General features: G+C 34.9%; 1 protein-coding gene across 7 annotated transcripts in view; it reads right to left on the minus strand.

Moving 5' to 3' along the window:
• Positions 1 to 1,722: 1,722 nt before the first annotated feature.
• The window catches only part of PDS5B (PDS5 cohesin associated factor B), a 178,522-nt gene continuing 158,671 nt past the window's right edge, over positions 1,723 to 21,573 (minus strand). The window contains exons 27-35 of one of the 7 annotated variants that reach the window (XM_015098135.4): positions 20,649 to 20,781; positions 20,209 to 20,328; positions 18,910 to 18,972; positions 18,198 to 18,343; positions 16,579 to 16,678; positions 9,504 to 9,943; positions 9,303 to 9,410; positions 6,091 to 6,229; positions 1,723 to 4,702 (exon numbers count right to left, since the gene is read on the minus strand). In XM_015098135.4, the coding sequence (XP_014953621.1) occupies positions 4,667 to 4,702; positions 6,091 to 6,229; positions 9,303 to 9,410; positions 9,504 to 9,943; positions 16,579 to 16,678; positions 18,198 to 18,343; positions 18,910 to 18,972; positions 20,209 to 20,328; positions 20,649 to 20,781 (1,285 nt within the window). In that variant the 3' untranslated portion in view covers positions 1,723 to 4,666. Of the gene's footprint in view, positions 4,703 to 6,090; positions 6,230 to 9,298; positions 9,414 to 9,503; positions 9,944 to 16,572; positions 16,679 to 18,197; positions 18,344 to 18,909; positions 18,973 to 20,208; positions 20,329 to 20,648; positions 20,782 to 21,573 lie in introns of those variants that run through there. The other 6 variants (XM_015098134.4, XM_015098133.4, XM_015098132.4 and 3 more) reach the window with 6 other exon arrangements.

Here is a 21,573-nt window from a genome sequence, read left to right on the forward strand (position 1 = left end):
GTAATCTTTCAAAACTGATGGAACACATCAATCCACAGCTTCAAAAGCTCAGGAAACCCCAAGCATGACAAACAAAATGAAAGCCACTCAGTACAGTCAAACTGCTAAAAACAAAGATAAAGAAAGAATTCTAAAAGCAGCCAGAAAAGACAGACACGTTACCTACAAGGGGCAAAAGGGTTTTAAGCTGACTTTCCCACAAAAAATACAGAAATGAGAGGACGAGAGAATGCTAACTTTTAAGGTGCCAAATAGAACTGCCCATCTGGGAATTCCACGTCCAAGGAAAATACCCTTCAATAATGAAGGTGTGATTAAGACCTTTCAAACAAACAAAAAAAAAGCTGAACGAATTAACTGCCCCAGACCTGCTTATATTAACTGCTTATATTACATAAGCAATACTAAAAGTTCTTCAGGCCGAAGGAAAATGAAGTAAGTGGAAGCACAGAACTATCCAAATTAAAAAAAAAAAAGAGAGAGAGAGAGAGAAAATTATGGGTAAACAAGTAAGAACACTGATTATTGAAAGCATTGATATTCTGACATTTAAAACCAAAAAATATATCAAAAATATAGAACAAAAAGTAGAGGCACAGCAAATGAAGCTGAACTGTTTTCAACTTCTTGCCTTGTTCATAAGGTTATAAAAACATTAATACAGGGTAGACTATAATAAGTAAAATACAGATATTGTAATCTGCAGGTTAACCACTGAAATAATAACACAATCAGGTGTAACTAAAAAGCTAGTAAAAGAGATAATATAGCAAGAAGTACTTTACTGAGCCAAAAGAAGGTAGGAAAAGGAGAACATAAAGGAATGAAGAAAAAAATGGCAAAAAGAGAAAATACCAAAGAAAGCTACCATATCAGTGATTAAACAAAAATAAGCAGCCTTAACAGTCTAACTAAAAATCAAAGATTCTAAGGTTGGATAAAAGAACAAGACCAAAGGAAAAAATGTTTACATAATACACGCTTTTAAACATAAGGACACAAACAGGTTGAAAATAACAGGATAGAAGTTCTGTCATGCAAAGAATAGTTACAACAAAACTGGTAATGGCTGTTTCGATTATCAAAGCCAGCATGATGTATTCATACAGACAACAAGTGACATTTTATAATTAGAAAAGTGTCAACTTCATCATAAAAATGTAACAATCCTAAATTTTACTGAATAACATAGCTTCCAAGTGTATAAAACAGCTTCTCCTCCAATCATTTCTACTCTCTATCCAATTTGTCCTTTTCTAATCTCTACACCTTCTACCGTATGATATGATATTAAATACTGCTTCTTGTTTTCCTTATTCCCCCACCTCTCTGTGGAGGACGTGAGCTCCGCAAGGGCAGAGACTTACTATCCTGATCACACTTTTGTAACCAGCCTAGCACATAGTAGGAATTCAATAAATATTTGCTGAACACATTAACAAAACTGCCACTACATTTCTTGGTGCTTACTTTTGAAGTTGATACATTTCTTTTCTTCAGTTATGCAATCATTTAAATAATACTTAGTAAATCTCTGTTGGCCAAGATTTTGCATGAGAAGTTCAAACAAAAAGTTTGAAAAATGTTACTAGGAAATACACTTTTCTCTTCATGAACCAAAGGCTCCAAAAGTAAAAATCATTAAAATATGACCTCCTCCACTTAGTAAACATTTAAATATAAATGTATATAGATTCACATAAATAAAATAATACAATTATATATTAGCTTCCATGTTTATTCAACTTCACAGAAAATCCAAAAATGTGTCTGAAAATTGGTTATCTACCTAAATACCAATTGTTCATCATGGTGACATAATACTATATGGTAGGGGACATATGCCTAAGTTAAACAAATTCTTAAATTCCTGACATTCTTTAAGTGGGCAAAAGGAAATCTTAAAAATCAAACTTAACAAGTTGTAAGAAAATACAGAAAGTAATTTAACCTTTAATGCCTGGAACAAGTTTTACAGCCACATTTGTAATTTACATATACAGTGGAGATCACTGAAAAAGCTTCCTGTTGCACTGCAGCAAGAAATTTTATTATAATGTAGATTAAACGGATTTGCTACAGAGTGCAGCAAGATAACCTCACTGAAGAATCGTAAGATTTTCATAGTGGAACTTGTTACAATGAGTTAAATATTTTCTTAATTTTATACAGTACATATTTTCAAAATGAACATTATCACTGAAGAGTTTGCTAACCATGGTTAGCAATTAATGTTTTACACATACTTAATTTTACTTTAGTTATCGTATGTGGCTCTCCAAATGTTAGTACATGAAATGTTAAGTTTAAACATAATAATAAGATAATCCCCTAAGATTACTCAGGACATTAAAACTTTGATCATTATTGCACCTATTTTTCTACAGAAAAATGGAAAATTTACATTGTAATCCTCCCAAAAAGTGAACAGACAAGTTATAAAATCACAGACTCATTGGCATTGAACAAAATCTACAATGAGCATTTTGTGTGAACTAATGTACAGAATTAAATGTGCAATGAAATTTGGTTAACTATGATCATGCAAATAAAAATCCTCCATAATCATTTTTTCATTATGTTTTATAAAATGGTCATAAGGATACACTTCCATAAACATTTCTGGTGCAATTTAGTCAAAGACAAAAATACAAAGCTATCCCTTATTCTTTATTTTATAGATTTAAAAACATGCCTTTGTACTGCTGAAATAGAAATAGCGTGTTTGGGAGAATTGAGCTAATGGCACGTTTAAAAACCAGCTGTATATTGGTCCAACGTTAGCTGTCTTGATATATAGCAGCCTCCCATTATCACTGGTGTCAGTACTGTTGTAAATGAAGAATAGTTAAATATTGAGAGATTAAGACACAATTCAAAACTATTTTTTTAAATAAAAGGCCCTTTCATAAACATGAAGAAATTTTTAAAAGAAAAATAATCACATCAATTGTGAGTATAAACTGGAAAATAGTAAACGTCATTTTCCAAAATAGTAGTTTCTTTATTATATCCCCCATCTATTATAACCAACCTTGGAAATATACCTTAAACATAATGGTATATTAAATGAAAATGCTCAATTATTCACTGTGATAAATAAATTAGAATACGATTTTCTTTTCTGATGGTAACCATGAAAAAAATGAAAGAACAGCACCTGAAATACTAAAATGAATTTAGGTAAGCATTAAGTCATACTCTATATGTTTTGGTTGAAAATACAGTTCATAAAACTGTATAAAGGATACTGCCTTTGTTTCTATATTTTGTAGATTACAACAAAGAAAAGAAGAAAGATATGCTCTAAACCCAAATAAATTTCCACTTCTCTCAATCTGGACAAGTGGAATTTCATTCAAAGTTCATAAGACTGTGGTACCTACAGTAGCTCATATAGTTGGATATATCACTCCCACCCTGCCCCTCCCCCCAAAAAACAATTTTTGGCTCCAAAATAAAGTACAATAATAAACTCTTGATGAAAAACTATGTTATGGGGCAATCTATCATATACTATGGCTAAATATGAATTTACAGAAAAGAGCACATCCCATTTTCAGCACTTTTTTTTCATAAACATGCAACTCACTATAAAATACAAAACACTTGCTTTCAAGAACAGCTTTATAAAGACACACTGCATCAATAAAATTTTTTTCTTTCTGATTAACTTTATACTGTTATGGAGAACTGAAACATTTCTAATGTGTATATATCAGATTTTATATTATAGTGTAATAATTTGCATTTTCTGAACATAATGTTCAAGAGGAAGTATCTATACACAATAACATTCTAGACTATCAGAAACTAATTCAAATTACAGAATTTTATTGATACAGTAGATTAATAAAAACTGAAAAGGGATGATAAAACGGGATAAAGAATTCAGTACATTATTTTATTAACACACTCTTTAAAATTAAAATATTTTAAATCTCTCTCTTTTTAAAATTTTCGTTGCCATGACAGGCCAGAAAATTCTGGGACCAATACTGAGGTGTAAAATAATCAAACAACTTCAGGACTGTTTCACCATTTGTGTGGCGTCCTCCCATCAGAGGCATGATTCAGGTGTGATGGCAGACCACTTAGCACCTCTGCAGATTAAGGATGCCTGGGAGTAAACACCAGCTAACAGACGTATGGGAAAGAGAGCATTTCAACTCTCCAACAAACAGTGACATCAAGAAAATGACACCATTTGTTGAAAAAAAATTTTTTTCACAGTAAATTGCAGAGAATACAAATACAAACACTGACAGATTACTGCTTAAGATCTATCCTAACAAACTCTTTTCAAATCAATAGATCCAATAAACAGCTGGGCACTGTCAGTTTAAAGCCACAGATAAAAGCTATACAAGCACTTTAGAAGTCAGAAACATTTAAAAAAAAAGAAAAATATATTTACAAGTTTCTTCTTTAGTTTATGTCTACATAGCCATCGCACATTAGACTCTTTCATAAGACTCCACAGTCAATGTTGTCACCATGCGCATGGCTAAAGCGTGTGACCACAGACACATGAGGTCATCAGAGTAAGGTCCAACTGTCCACTCTTCAGCAGTCCCATTTTGTGCATCAAAGGCTTTACTCAGCCTGAAGCTTGATAACCATTTTTTTCAAAGCTCTCACACAGAAAGTTATTAACGGCATCTGTTCATCGCCTTTCTCTTTTAGAACCTCGCCGCCGCACCTTGAAAGAAACATCAACAGGTGTAATTACCATTGTTTTATAACCAATTATTATTCTTAACACGTTCCTGATAGTCCTTTCTTAAAATCTTTCTCCTACATTAACTTTCAGCCTTAGCATCACATACATGAATGCTTATAAATAGCCTTTCCCAGGATTAGCAAAAGAGAAAATATTTTACTTTTCTGTTTAATAATTTTAAAGAGAAATGAACAGAAGTCAATGTCAATGGCAAAAAACAATGACAAACATCACCATGTTATTTATGTGTCTTTAATAAAGGAAAACATCTGGTATTTATGAACTTAGGCGTATAGCTACCTTTCTCAGAAGTTACTTATTGAGTTTGGATCATAATAACTATCAAAAAGATATAAAAAATGTGGCAAGTACTAATGAAAACATAAAATTTCAGATAAAATAAGTTTAGTATTATGAAGAGGAACACAAACAGAACAGGATTTTAATGTAATTAACTTATAGTTTAGTTTTCCTTTAATGAAGCCATCAGTTACTATGTACACATCAGCCTTATTTTTATACCTTCCCCCCATAAAAACCCTTTATAAGCCAAACTAGTTTGAGACCATAATTCAACATATTTTTTTCCTCTGGTCTTCAACTAATTCAGATAAATGAATCCTGATGCAGACAGAGGTGCTGATTATATTAAATAAGACAGAGAGGCAGGGGTCAACTCTGGGGCTTGATCACAGGACACACGTTTCTCAAACAAAAAACTGAAACTAGCTGAGCTGATCCACAGATTCAGCAAGAATATTAGCAATACACAGCTCTTACTTAGACGCATCAATTATATTTCTTCCAAAGAGAAAAATCGGAGCTGTGACAGGCAGCCATTCATTATTTTAAAAAGTATCTTGGGAGGCATCACATTCCTACTTTTGTGAAAGAAAGGTCTATTGCCAATTTTTATGAATTCCAAACGCTAATTTTATTTGAAGACATGACTTTATTCTACATGACTGACTAAATTCTAGTTGCTACTGAGAAACTCAAACAAAAAACTTATACGAAATATCACCAAGAGTATATGTAACAGATACTGGGAAAACTTAAGTGCATGTGGTGTCGTCCTGAGACTATCACTTGCTCTTCTCTGTATTCAGTTGTACACTGGACATTTACACTTTCACTAGGCTATGTCTATTATTCTCACTTGGTTTCAGGTTTTCATAAATGATATTTTCTCCACAATCTAAGCTGATAGATGAACTAACACACTACAAACAAATGAAAAAATATATACATAAATATTCAGAATTATTAAGTAACAGCAAGTGCTAAAAGAATCTGACCACTTATCAACTCTAATTCTACTGAATATACTCCATACTATCACACATGGAACTTTAAAAAACACATACATTTACTGTAGAGACTTCATCTTCTTCTGTTTCTTCCTGTGGATTTTCATCATTGACAGGAGAGCTACCCTGAAACACATCTATTTCTTCACTTGAGTCATTTTCTTTAGTAGCTGCTTGTTTAGAGCGTCCTACACGGCTAGAGTAAAACACAGGTAAAATAAAATGAACATTGTGATCTTTAAGTGGTAGTTTACCTTCATAAGAGGCCTTCCCTGGTATACCACTCAGCTGGTTAAGAATCTGCCTGCAAGGCAGGAGAATCAGGGGTTTGATTCCTGGGTTGGGAAGATCCCCTGGCGAAGGGACAGGCTACCCACTCCAGAATTCTTGAGCTTCCTTGGTGGCTCAGACGGTAAAGATGAATGAATGCAGGAGACCTGGGTTCAATTCCTGGGTTGGGAAGATCCCCTGGAGAAGGAAATGGCTACCCCCCCGCCCCCCCAGTATTCTGGCCTGGAGAATTCCCATGGACTCCATGGGGTCACGAAGAGTCGGAAATGAATGAGCAACTTCACTTTCTACTTTACTTCATAAGAGGAAATGCTTTAATTACTTAATAGACTGTCCTTTATTATCATTTTTACCCTCAATTACCGTGTAAGCCAAGAAATATTTTTCTTACATTCTAAACCCTAAACCAGTACTTAACCCTAGATTGTTACATATAAAAAGATCTAACAAATAACAAAAGTCAGGGTGACTGAAACCAACGCCATAAAGGATTTTAATATATAACCCAAAGTCTACTCTTCCTTTCCCAAGTCTGTAAAAGGCATCTATGTCTACTGAGTTGCTGAAACCAGAAAATTTAGAGTCTTCCTTAATAGTGTGCAATTCTTTGTCTGACCCAAAGATTCTACTTGTAAAGAAATATCAAATCCATTCACTCTCTCCATCTTCACTGTTACATCATACATATTTCTAAACCATTCTCATCTCTTGCCTCTAAGTAATCTTTTAAAAATGTAAAACAGCTGATGTCATGCCCCTGAGAGAGGCCCCTACTGTACTGAGAGTAACTGCATTAACCTCCTTGATAAGTACATAAGGACCTTTAGACTGGCCTTGCCTACTTTCAGTTCTCATCTCTTTCTATACCCCAATTCCCTGAAACTGCAATACAGCAAAAACTTTGCCTTCCTTCGGCTCTCTGAATTTGTCAAGATTGTTCCCACTTCAGCACCTTCCAAAACAATGTCCCCTCCACTTGAAATGTTCCTCTCCCTACTCTCTAGAAGTCTAAGTCCTACTGTTCTCAAGGAATCAACTTGAGGAATCAACTTGTTCTCAAGGAATCAACTTTCCAAAGAGAAAACTTCCCCAGTTCCCCAGCCCTCTCATTACACTCTCTTACAGCACCCTAACTTTGTCCTCCAAGGTACATTTCACAACTTATTATTTCACATTCATGTGTGATTATTTAATAACTACATTCCCTTTTAGATGCTAAGCACTATAAGGATGTCTGTTTTCTGTCACTATATTCCTTAGCACCTAGTACTCTCTGACACATAGAAGATACTCAAAAATATGTAACAGATACCACCATTTAATTAAACGTATATATCTGTTGGTATTTAATTTAGAATTTCCTCATCATTTCTATAAGCAACTGAATATACATACTGTTTAATCTGTACTCAAACCAATTTTCTCAAATTTACTTGATTTAGTTTTTCAGAATTAACAGAAGAAAATACAGGGAAAATAATATAATCTTGCTCAATTCCACTAAGATCAGAACAAGAAAACAAGCAAATAGTAACATATGTGATCATACTACCTCTAAAGAGGGGCCTTCCAGTAAAAAGAAGTTAGGCTGTTAAGATAGGACATAGACTCTCTCTCTCTGTGTGTTGATTTTTTTAACAGAAAATACTTGCTTCATTAAAAACATTCCCATGAGGAGGACTTGTGTAATTTTACAAGACAAAATGATAATCATATAAGCCCTTAATTTTATGATGCCCCAATATAAATTAAAGTTATAAGCATGAAAGATATTTACCCTGTTATTTTGTTATAAAGTTAATCATTGAAATTTAGGCTATCTTAGGAATTTTTTTTAAGTTATTTTTCCATGGTTGCATACAAACACATTTATAAAGCTGCCGAAAAAATGTACTTACCTTTACTTTTTACGTGAAGGAAAAATTAAATGGAAAAAGGTGGGAAGTACTGGCTAGACACTCAGTAACTTTTCCCATGGAATACACAGGAACAGGAAACTATGAACTGAGTGTTTAACCAAGGTGTGCTGGCAACTGAAAAGTCAAGCCACTGAAGTATGAGATTACTTTCAGAAAAACTGTAAAATTTCTGACAGACAACATGCTACTCTGTTTTTGCTTTAAATGAGGAAAAAAGTGCCAAATTTATAAATTACAACATTGATGCCCCTGCCACTTTAATAATTTTGGACACAGATTTGTTACTATAACTCTCCTATAAACATGTACTTGTGTGAACATCCAAAACTATCTATATGTAGATACAGATGTGTTAATTTACTTAGAAAACAATATCAAGACATCAAAAGCTTGAGATCACTATGTGATAATTTCCACCAACGTACTTAGGAAAAATGATGCCTGTTACTTTCCTACACTGATCAAAGAATGAAAGCAAAAGTGTATAAGCTATTTTTTTAAAGCTGCTGAGGAAAGATGGAAAACCTGTGGTGTGGAGTAACAAGAAAATGTGATCTATGCGTGATTATTTAAAGATACGCCATCGTCTCTTTAGGTACCATAAAGTGTGTACTGGAAATAATCAACTATTTGGTATTTGTTTATAACCATTTCTCTAAAGCCTATAAAAATGTACAAATGTCGCCAAAGGATGATTGGGATATTAATCACCTAGGTAAGTTTACAAAAATTTTATCTTACCTAGTATAATGGGCTAAATATATGGGTGGCTCAGACAGTAAAGAATCTGCCTGCAGTGTAGGAGATCTCGTTCGATTCTTAGGTCAGGAAGATCTCCTGGAGAAGGGAATGGCAACCCACTCCAGGATTCTTGCCTGGAGAATTCTTCCTTGGAGAATGGACAAGGGAGCCTGGTGGGCTACAGTCCAAGGGGTAACGAAGAGCTGGACACGACTGAGCAACGAACACTTTCACTATGTATTGTTATACTTAGAAATTTATGAACTCTTGCAAAATAATTTGAAACTGGTTTGAAACTTAATATTATTTACAACTTACACATTTTTGGGGGGTTGTGATGGTGATGGTGTTTTTGATGGTCTTCCTCGTCCTTTCTGTGGTGTGGACTGTGTGGATTCAACTGCACTAGTTTCTGGAGACTCTGCTCTGCTTTGGGAAAGACCCAGATGCAGACAGCATCAAGTTATGATTTACAGTACAATAACTGAATGCATGCAGTTCAGAGTGGCACACACTTACCTCTGCTGTGCTCTCCTTGAAGGCCGGTGCTGTTTACTTTTTGACTTCTGCTCTGTGTTTCCACTTTGTCTTTCTTCTTCCTCCTCCTCTTCTGCTGTTGAAGGTCCAGATTTTTTTTTGCTTCCTTTTTTGGATGTTTTCATCGTTGGCTCTTCTTTGGGTGTACCCCCACCAAGAGGTTTTGGTGGTCGGCCTCGTTTACCTTTTTTTGGTGGACTGTTCTGTTCATCCTCATTTTCTAGTATATCTTCTTTGAGCCTCTTTTCCTCAGGCCACTGCTGTTCGTCTGACTCTGAAGCTGTATGGCCTCTCTTTCGTCCACGCTGACTGCCTTTAGGTTTCTGTTCCTGTACCAACTTGGAAAGGTCATCCATGCCTAATTTCTCTTCTGAATCTGTTACAGGTGTCTTTTTCCGGCTTCTAGGTTTGTCCAATTCAGACTAGGAATAAAAGCCACGATTTCAAATATAAAACTTAGTATACATTATTTGTGTGTGTGTGTGTGTGTGTATATGTTCAAGAATAAACAAATGAACAAAATCTGTTATCTACTTCAGTTATAAGAATGTACCTAATAAGGTCTAGAGGTTTTAAGCATGTCGGAACCATAACTACCTACTTGCTTTTATTAACAATTTTCTAATATAAAACATAATCTGGGGGTAAGAGGGTAAATTTTTATTCTTACTCTAGCTAAAGAGCCTCAGATGAAACCTCTCAGTAGATGAATAGATGATAAATTTTTGATGAAGAGCTAGTCCATTAAAAAGAACATTCTAAATTCAACACTTAAAAGGAGTCATAGTTCAGTACTCATTATGAAGAATTGCAGTTCTTATTAGTATCTGCTGTCTCTACCAAGTTTTAATTGGCAACTTACTTTCAAATATTTCACAAATGTCTATACTGTTTCAGTAATAAAATCAATATATTTTCTTAAAAAAAAATCCATCTGGTCTACTAAAAAAAAAGAAAAAAAGCCAAATTCAATGCTTAAATAATAGACAACTACACTGAGTATAGTGCATCTGCATTTGACAGTCAATTTAAGTAATCCTAATTTTACCACTCAGTGTATATAATAAGACATAAATATTAACTAGGTAATGCATAATGCATACACATCATAAAAGAACTATTTTATTTCAAAAGTGGAGGTTGTAAGATACAAAGTTAAACATATTCATCATTTATTAAAAATTCTGAAAACATTTCTGAATCAAAGATATTGCTTTTTCCCAGATACAACAATACAAAAATCAGTGACTTCCAAATTTAACATAAAATCCCAGTCTACAGTCACAGAATTTAAGCCTTGACTCGTAGATGGCGATTCTTTAAAGAAATTCTTCAAAGAAACAAGGAAGAGTATGCATGACTTTGTAATTTTCTCCATAGGTTTGAAGAAGTGAAGTGAAGTTGCTCAGTCGTGTTCGACTCTTTGCGACCCCATGGACTGTAGCCTACCAGGCTACCCTGTTCATGGGATTTTCCAGGCAATAGTACTGGAGTGGGTTGCCATTACCTTCTCCAGTGGATCTTCCTGACCCAGGGATCGAACCCGGGTCTCCTGCATCGTAGACAGACACTTTACCATCTGAGCCATGTTTGTAGTACTAAGTTAATTTCCAAATGGTTTGTTCCAATTTACATTCTTAAAACATCAGTGACTACAAAAATTATCAGATTACTTATAATTCTTCACGTTTAATTAGTCATTTGTGTTTCCTATCTGTGAACTGCCTAATTATGCCCCTTGTCTGTTTACTGGAGTCTGAGTTTTAATCTACAATATTCTACACTTTCATGTGTATTTCGTGTATAACAAACAAATATTCCTGTTTGTTGTGAACTGAATTGTGTTCCCACAAAATTCACAAGCTGAAGTATTCTGATATTCTTTGGATATGGGGTCTTTGGGAGGTAATTCTAAAGTCATGAGGGTGGGGCCCTCATGATGGGATAAGTGTCCTTAGGAAAAGAGACACCAGAGAGATCTCACTGTCTCTCTCTCTCCACCAGCTTGTTGTTGTTCAGTTGCTCAGTCATGTCCGACTCTTTGTGACCCTGTGAAAAGCAGCACACTGGGATTCCCTGTCCTTCACCATCTCCAGGAGTTTGCCCAAACTCATATCCTCTTACCACTGGTAAGAACACAGTAAGAAGGGAGGGTGTGTGAGGGTGTGTGTACGTGTCTTCAGTCATGCCCAACTCATTGTGACCACATGGACAGTAACCCGCCACACTGGTCTGTCCATGTCATTTTCCAGGCAGGAATACTGGAGTGGGTTGCCATTTCCTACTTCAGAGGGTCTTCCCAACCCAGGGATCGAACCCAGGGTAGCCATCTGCAAACCAGGAACAGAGATCCCATCAGCAACTGGACTGGCCCACACTTTGATCTTGGACATTCCAACCTCCAGAAATATGAGAAAATTTGTGTTGTTCAAACCTTCCAGTCTATGGTGTATTGTTATGAACAGACTAACACATTATCATATCTTGTTTTAGAATAGGATGTGAGTTGAGGTTCTAAACTGTTTTACCTACTCCCACTGCCAAAGACACATCTAATCACTTCAATGATGTATTATGCTTCCTTTACTTTGTATTATTTTTCAAAGACAGTAATGCTTCTAGGTATTAGTAAAATACTATGCAACAAAAGCATGGTATTTTACTAATTATAACTAAGTATGTTTGTGTTTGGTTGGGCTGATTTTATCATTACTCCTTCTTTGCATCCATTTATTCTACCTTGAGCTTCCTTGGTGACTCAGTGGTAAAATACACCTGCTAATGCAGGAAGACACAGGTTTGATATCTAGTCTGGGAAGATCCCGAGAAGGAAAGGAAAACCCACTCCAGTATTCTTGGGAATATTGGAAATCCTGGGAAATCCCACGGACAGAGGAGACTGGGCGGAGGGGGTGTGGGGGGAAGGTGGGGCTATAGGCCATGGTGTCACAAAGAGTTGGACACAACTTGGCAGCTAAACAACATTCTTCACCGTGGACTTAAAATCACACTGGGATTTTACAATGATATTTTCACTCAGAACTGTCATTTTTTAAAAATTCATTTATCCCATGAAAGAATATGGCATGTCCTCTCTCTCTCCTATATTTCTCAGTTTTAATGTTTTCTCCATATAGGTTCCTCCTACTTCTTTTTAAGATTATGTTTAGATCCCTCTAATTTCACTGTAACAGTTATTGCTGTAAAATAAATCTATTTTCCCCCTAGTGTCTGTCTGATATAAAGTAAAATAACCAGAGTAAAGTTAGTTATATATATACATACAAACATACATCTACCATGCTAAATTTAGTTTCTTTATTGCTTCCCCTTATTTTTTTTAAGAGTATAAAAATAAATGTCTCTTCTTTTTCATTGTCATACTTTTGGTTCCTATTTCATGTCTTTCAGAACTGGCCAAATATTCTAGAACAATAACAGTGGTGATAACTGATTGTTTGTTTTGTTCCTGATTTTTAATAAAAATGCTTCAAGTATTTTGCCTTTAATAATAATTTTGACCAAATCACTGACTACTGACTTAAACAGATAAAACTTTTAGCATATGATTAAGTACGTTTCTACCATTAATTTACAAAGAGTTCATTCATTTGCCAAGAATGAAATTTTATTTATATCTGCTTGACACGATCTGAGATTATCTTGTTAGCATCTTTTATTTAGGATGTTGACTTGCTATTTAAAAAGATCTTTTAGCATTTAAATTATCCTTGTATTCTGGGAAGAAAAAAGACATATAAATGTTTGGTTTTAATTTGTTACTATTTTTCTAGAGTTTTGAACATAAAAATTAATTGTCATTACTTAGAGAAGAAAAATATTAAAGTTTCTAATTATAAATATTACAATTCATTTTGATGTCCAAAGATCTGAAAAAAATGGCTGAAATCTTAATGTTTTGGAAAAGGCTGGTGGTAAAAAGGAAATTCAATGTCTGTTTTCTTGACAGCATCATAAAATAATCTAGCTTCCTAAAGCACTAAATTCTCTAATTTTTCATTTGAACTGTACTGTTTCAGAACAGAGTGGGTATAAAATTGACATTAGAAGTAAGAAATGGGGAAAATGTTAATTGTAAAACTAAATTACTATTGTTCAGTTGCTAAGTCATGTCCAATTCTTTGCGATCCCTGTCTTCACTATCTCCTGGAGTTTGCTTAAATTCATGTCCACTGAGTTGGTTATGCCATCCAACCATCTCATCCTCTGTTGTCCCCTTTTCCTCCTGCTCTCATTCTTTCCCAGCATCAGAGTCTTTTCAAATGGGTCAGTTCTTCACATCAGGTGGCTAAAGTATTGGAGTTTCTGTTTCAACATCAGTCCTTCAATATTCAGGACTGATTTCCTTTACCATGGACTGGCTGGATCTCTTTGCAGCCAAGGGATGCTCAAGAATCCCAACTATTGTGGTTCTCCAACACCACAGTTCAAAAGCATCAATTCTTTGGTGCTCAGCCTTCTTCATGGTCCAACTCTCACATCCACACATGACTACTGGATAAACCACAGCTTTGACTATATGGACCTTTGTTGGCAAAGTGATGTCTCTGCTTTTTAATACATTGTCCAGGTTTGTCATAGCTTTTCTTCCAACGAGCAAGTGTTTGGAGCCCAAGAAAATAAGTCACTGTTCCCATTTTTTTCCCATTTATTTGCCATGGAGACTGGATGCCATGATCTTAGTTTTTTGAATGTTGAGTTTTAAGCCAGGTTTTTCACTCTCCTCTTTCACCCTCGTCAAGAGGCTCTTTAGTTCCTCTTCACTTTCTGCTGTTAGGGTGGTATATCATCTCCATATGAGGTTGTTATTTCTCCTGGCCATCTTGATTCTAGCTTGTGATGCATCAAGCCTGGCATTTTGCATGATGTACTCCGCATAAAACTTAAAAAAGCAGGGTGACAATATACAGCCTTGTCATACTCCTTTCCCAACTTTGAACTAGTCCACTGTTCCATGTTTGATCTAACTGTAGCTTCTTGTCCTGTATACAGGGTTTTCAGGACAGGTAAAGTGGGCTGCTATTCCAATTTCTTTTAAGAATTTTCCAGTTTGTTGTGATCCACACAATCAAAGGATTTAACATAGTCAGTGAAGCAGAAGTAGATGTTTTTTAGGAATTCCCTTGCTTTTTCTATGATCCAACAGATGTTGGCAATTTGATCCCTGGTTCCTCTGCCTTTTCTAAATCCAGCTTGTATATCTGGAAGTTCTAGGTTCATGCTCTGCTGAAGTCTAATAGGATTTTGAGCATTCCCTTATAGCATGTGAAATGAGCACAATTGTATGGTAGTTTGAACATTCTTTGGCATTGGAATGAAAACTGACCATTTGCAGTCCTGTGGCCATATTTAATATAAATGTACATGAACAATAATCCCTTTGCAGTGAAACTTCAATGTGAAGCTGGTAGTATACAAAAAAGACAATACTTTTCCACTATCTATTGGTCTTTAAATTGAACTTCTGTCTCCTAATGTCAACTCTCTAAAGACATTTCAGTTGGAACAAGCTTATTAATAAGGTGCTTCTGAAAATGGATGCAAAGTTACACAAAAGATGGCAAAAGCCTTATTAACTACATGTATCAATCTCAAAAGCTTATAAACTCAGAACTGTTCTATGAAAACAAAGAGTTTATTCTGCATTGCTCCAAAATGTAGACTAGATATGGAATTTATAGGATAACAAAATATTAACCATGTTTTCTAATTTCTAAGAGCAGTATATGTGGGTGTGGGTAACCTACCTGAGGTCTCCAACAAATGGGAGAAATTACAGGCTTTCCACTTAAGACATTTTCAAGCATATGGTATCTAACTCTCATAAATTATAAAGAAGGAATTTCTACACTAAGGGAGAGGTCAGATTAGAAGACATTAATAACTTTTCTCACTCAAGGATTCTTCTATAAATCCAGATAACAAGGTTCCTTTCTGGCTAAGCAATCAATTTTTAATTCTGCTTGGGTGAAATATTTAAACAGCCAATAATAATCAGAATTAATACTATAGTTAGGATTGAGTAAGAATTTTAGAGTTTTAAGTAGGAAGAGAAACAACTTGCTAAAATAAATTACTGGAGAAACCTGAAAAAAACTGAAAATCATTTAAACTTTGTGGGATATGTAAGTTTGGGCCACCGGAAGACAAGAAGTATAAGAACTATTTCAGAAAAAGCAATGTGTTTATTAATAATTTTTCCCTCTATTAATCAAGTAGATGAAAGCACATTAACTTTTATTATGATGTTAATCATTAATAAAAAATATTAATCTTGATAACAATGAAACAGCAGCAACCACCATTCATTTGGGCTAATTCATTTATTCTGATAAACCTTACCAGTACCTTCTTAATTTCTAATAAAGAAATTAATTCAGGGAACCTAACAGGTTATTCAAGAAATGTTTAGAGCTAACCTAGAAAGTCAAAATGTACTCCATTATTAATGTCATTGGGTTGTGTTGGAATACATAACCGCATTCTATGTCCATACTAAAAATGCCAAATTGTCTTCAAATGATAATTATAAATTATGTCTATAACACATATCAGTATCACTGCTATTAAGATTTAAAAACTAAACAAGGACTTTATGAAATCTGTAGCATTTCCAACATTCACTGGAATCATATTTAGTAATTAAAGGCTCAGGAGATCAGCCAAGATGCAAGAACCTTTAAGAATTCTCATTCTAGTCTCTTCTCTAAGGCTAAGTCTAAACTCATTGTGTTTAAAGAAAAAGAAAACAAAAACAAAAGCCAAGCAGTTCTGAGTACAGAACAGGCATGTCTGAGTCCAAAGCTTTAAAGAATAAAGACTGCTTATTAAAATAAGACACACAAGAAATTCAATATACTTAAATTACATGGTAGAGGATAATTATAAACTCAAATTTGTGATTAAAACCACTGAAGTAAAATCGTATGTCAAACTTGAAACACTCACTAGTTTCCGTGTAAAAATTATTATTTATATAGAAAGAATTACTATTCTTGTACTTATTATAAAATCAAACGAAATATCTCACCCTTACAAGATCAGAGTCGTCTCTCTTGTCACTTTTTTTTCCCGGCAAAGGTGAAGACATTGTGTAATCTTCATTTTCACTGTGATCCATTTCAGAACTATCAAGCCTTTTAATACAGATATTTGTTATTATTATTACAATCAAACCTTAAAAGTTCTTCCTGTCCCCAGTGTAGCTTTATAGCTTTATGAACAAAAAGTTTCATTCTTTCCAAAAAGTATCCATTTTATTTTCATGGTGGTTTAGTCCTTAAGTCGTGTCTGACTTTCTTGCCATCCCATGGACTGTAGCCCACCAGGCTCTTCTGTCCATGAAATTATCTAGGCAAGAATACTGGAGAGGGTTGCTATTTCCTTCTCCAGGGGCTCTTCCTGACTCAGGAATTGAACCCGGGTCTCCTGCATTGCAGGCAGATTCTTTACCAACTGAGCTGCAAGGGAAGCACTTTAATATATTTAATACCATTTTGGCTATTTTCCAACCTTCTCCCTTTTCATGCCTGCCTGAGATTACTATCAGCTGATTCTGGCTCCTCTTGGAAAAGGAAATGGCAACCCACTCCAGTGTTCTTGCCAGGAGAATCCCAGGGATGGCAGAGCCTGGTGGGCTGCCATCTATGGGGTCGCACAGAGTCGGACACGACTGAAGCGACTTAGCAGCAGCAGCAGCTCCTCTATTCTCCATCAGTAACCTAGGTAATATTCTAAAAGCATAAATTAGATCACTAGACTCTACTACCTTCTCCAGTTTTACTTAAAAGTCAAACCAAATTCTTTACATTATCCACAAGGGCCAAACATAATCTGGCTACCTCTCAACTTCATCCCTGACCATTATTCTCTAATCCCTACTCTCCAACCAAAGCGATCTCTCACACACCCCTAGCCCATTCCCTTAGAAAGAGTCCTGGTGAACAAAAAACAACACAACTCAGAAACTAAACAACAAAACAAGAATGCTAAAACTAGTTAAATTGTAAATTATTTTCCTTTTTTCTTTGGAAAAGAAAAAATTGAAAGTACACAGCACAATTTGAAAGCACATTTTTAAACTTTTTTAAAACAAAAGTTATATACTTGCTCAGTAAAAGAAATTCAAAACCACATCAGAGCATCTCCCTCCTTCACTGGATTACTGTATATGCTACGAAGATGTTGGGTATTCTTCCTAAAACTTTTGATGCATGTACAAGTACATGTAAATACAAATTCTTCTTAAAACCCAAAAATACTTTACACTGTTCTATTCTTGTCTTTTCCACTCAATCACGTATTGTGGAAACTCTTCATACGAGCTCATATGTCATTTTTTAAAGGACTATGTATCCCACTGTATAGATGAGCTGTAACTTAAAAGTTTACATTCACTGGACACTAAGTTTGGAAACCAGCTTACGTCTAACAACAGATTGCCCCAGGAAGCTAAAATATGAAAGGATATGGAGTACCCATCTAAGTGAGTAAGCAAATACATTTACCCTGTAAATGGCTATCAGTGTTAAAATAGGAATGTACAGATATGCACTGACTTTCATTCACTGACACTGAAGGTAGAAGATGTTATTTTAGATCTCATAGCCTTGGTGGAGTCCTTAATGTAAAGCATGGTATTTCTTGTGTACTTACCTCCCTTTTATTCTTCCAGGAGAGCTTGGATTTGAGCTGCTGCTTGCATTGCTTACAGTTTCCATTCGTGATGATTTTGTCTGAGATTGTTTGCCTGCTGATGAAAGCGGCTTATTAACAGCTCCTAGAACATTGGTTGTTTTGGGCTGAAATGAAAAATGCATATCTCTTTCTATTTGATAAAAGCCAAAGGAAATTTAGATGTAAAGAATCACAAATAACACCTGCCAAAGTATTTCCATATATAAATCATGAAAAGCCAGCCTATCCTTAAGCAAAATATGAATTATAAACTGAGTATCACTTGAATAAATAAAAACGGTATTAACAGAATAACAGTTAAGTTTCTAAGTTATCTACAGTAAGAAGGCTTACACAGAAAGTGAGAACACAAAAAATGTATAGTCAATAGTGAAAACTGACAATCAGACTCTTGCTAAGGAAGGACATGTCTTTTTACTTTAATACTACAGAATGAGAAATTTAAGAAGGAAGATATCCAGGGTTTTACCATAAGCTAAAAAATATTTTCTATATCTCAACCTATATCTATATAGTAAAAATAACTTTTCCTTACTAAATGGAAGATACTGAATATTTGTATTTTCTTTTGATAAACCAATTTAAAAGAAATACAAAATAATATAATTATATCAACAGTCACACTAAAATAAACTACCACATAAAAATTAAAATAATTTTCAAAACATACTTTTCCAGGAGTGAAAAATGATTTCATTTCTGGAGGCAGATAATTTTTGGTGTTACTGAAGTTCTGGAAGCAAGGGAAAAAAGACACAGTCAATGACTTCTGAAACACTGTATCTACAAAGCAATTCAAAAGTCAACAAAGCTTAAATCAGAGCAGCTTTTGGACTTCCCTGGTGGCTCAGACGGTAAAGCGTCTGTCTACAATGTGGGAGACCTGGGTTCCATCCCTGGGTCGGGAAGATCCACTGGAGAAGGAATAGCAATCCACTCCAGTACTATTGCCTGGAAAATCCCATGGACAGAGGAGCCTGGTAGACTACAGTCCATGGGGTCACAAAGAGTCAGACATGGCTGAGTGACTTCACTTTCCTTTACTTTCACTTTCCTTTTGTTTTAAAGTGCATTATAAAATACATACTTATTGAAACTAAAAATCAGTTGAAACACAAAATTTCAGTCACTGATTTTAAATGCTGTAATAGCTAAAACTAACCTTGTACTAACTCTCGTACTAACACAACATTTTTGAGCTCTAATATGCTAAAGCTGTAAGAGCACCTGAACAAAAACACGGTTATACAATAATACTCTCCAGGGAAGAGACCACATATATATACTCTTTTTATCTTAATCACAAAAAAGTGAATGCCTAAATGCAGACAGTCCCTTTTTAGGTGAACCTACAAGGCCTGTTCCAATCTCTATACACTGGGGTTAAGATATTAACTGGTATTCTGCTTAAAAAAAAAAAAAAAAAGGGTAATGACTGTTCTCCTCTCACTTAGGTAGACTATAAACCTCCAAGAGATTCTTAAAAATACCTTTTTTAGATTAATACTACACTTGAGTTTTCTGAGAGTGGTTTGGGAAGATCCCTGTAATACTTCCCAGGTATTAAGCATGCTCCAATGTCAGTTCTCTGATTCTTTCACACCAGTTAAAATTTCAAGGGCTTATAATTTCAGACTGTATCAGCATTCTCCTTCCCGTTTTGAATCAATGGCCATTAACTCGGCAATTTACCAGCTTTGATCACATTTTTGCCAGTGCTCTTAAGACTAACATAAAACTCAGAAAACAATAAAAATTCTATATCATTTTAACTCATTTCTGAACCTATCTGTGTCCTCCAGCTTGGCCCATATTCTGATCTTGAACATGGTTAAGATTCATGGCGACCTTTCCCCATGACATAAGTAGTGGGTCAACTCTTGACACTGACTCTTCCTGATCTTCCCACAACCTAGTGGTGACAATACATTTTATTTCAACTTACACAAATAAATCCTAAAATAACTACCTTGTCAGGCTGGGTGAAAAAACGCGCTGGCAGTACTGGGTCTTTAGGAGATTCCAAACTATATGTGGTGCTTTTTGACATGATGATATTCATGGCAACATCACACACAGTATACAGTTTCTGCAATGGGTATTAAACAAAAAGAAAAAATCAGGTACTTAAGTTGGCAAACTAGAATCTGTGAATTAGGAGTAATTCCAGAACATGCATTTAGTACGTAGTTTTCAGGACAACAGTGTAAGTTAATATACTTATTCTATTACTGTAATTAGTTTACTAGTAACAGCATTACTACCATTCTCTACTGATTCTATATTAACACGAATACTACTATTTACTACTAGTAGAAAAGACTGATGCTGTCTACAGAAGTCTTATACCCTATGCTCAAATGCTTAAAGTCAATACAGAATCATAACTATTTACAAAGAATTACATACTTCATTCATTTTTGCATCATCTGGTCCTTGGGCATCTTTTGTTTGTTTAATATTTTCTACCATCTTTCTGATAAACGCATGACTATTATTTTCATTTTTAGCCATTAGTATTTCCAGAACAAACCAAAGACACCTAAAAAATACCAAGAAAAAAATTCACTATTAAATACAGATATAATTCTAAATATAATGAACTCCAAGAGCAGAAAAAATTAAAAAGAAACAGCTAAAAATCAATAGAGAAAAAAAGTATGTCACATACATATTACAACGTATCAGCAAGGTAGGTATGAGTTCATAACATCCTTTCTCAAAGTCTCACTAATTTTCCTAGGTAGACAGAAAAGTTAAAAAGAAACAGAAATGGTAGAAATAAAGCAATGATCTTAATCCTGAGCTGTGGCAGGGATGGAGGGCTGCCTGAAGCAGTAACTGGGTCATAAAGTGGAGACTCTCATGTGCTAAGATTGACTGTGGTTCTGACTGCAGTCTTTAGGAAACGCAAACAACCGTGAGAGTCTTCATCAATAAATTGAGGGAAAAGTCAGGGCTGACAACTTTATGTACTTAAGGGAAAAAACAAGTTTAAGTACCTCAGTTTCAGGGTAATTATATTAAATTCTATGCAAGAAAAAAATGAAAGTCCTTTGTCTCTGTATTATGCATACAGAATGGGACAGAGTGATCGTACAGAGGAGAAAATGGGAGAAAAGGGAAATGTGAAACAAGGCATCATTCTGGAAGGGAAAAAAGTAACCTCTGAGACCGCAGGCATAGGTTACAGTTTCTTTTCTCTGAGAGAAAGGAGATCACTCAGGGCTGTACTAGACCATTTATAAATACAGCCCCAAATATTTATTTAGTAAGTTTCAAGGAATATTTTATCATTAAAAAAAAAAGTGTTCTAAGAAAGAGGAATGGCAAA

The sequence above is a fragment of the Ovis aries genome, chromosome 10 (assembly GCF_016772045.2).
Source record: "Ovis aries strain OAR_USU_Benz2616 breed Rambouillet chromosome 10, ARS-UI_Ramb_v3.0, whole genome shotgun sequence".
NCBI classification, from domain to species: domain Eukaryota; kingdom Metazoa; phylum Chordata; class Mammalia; order Artiodactyla; family Bovidae; genus Ovis; species Ovis aries.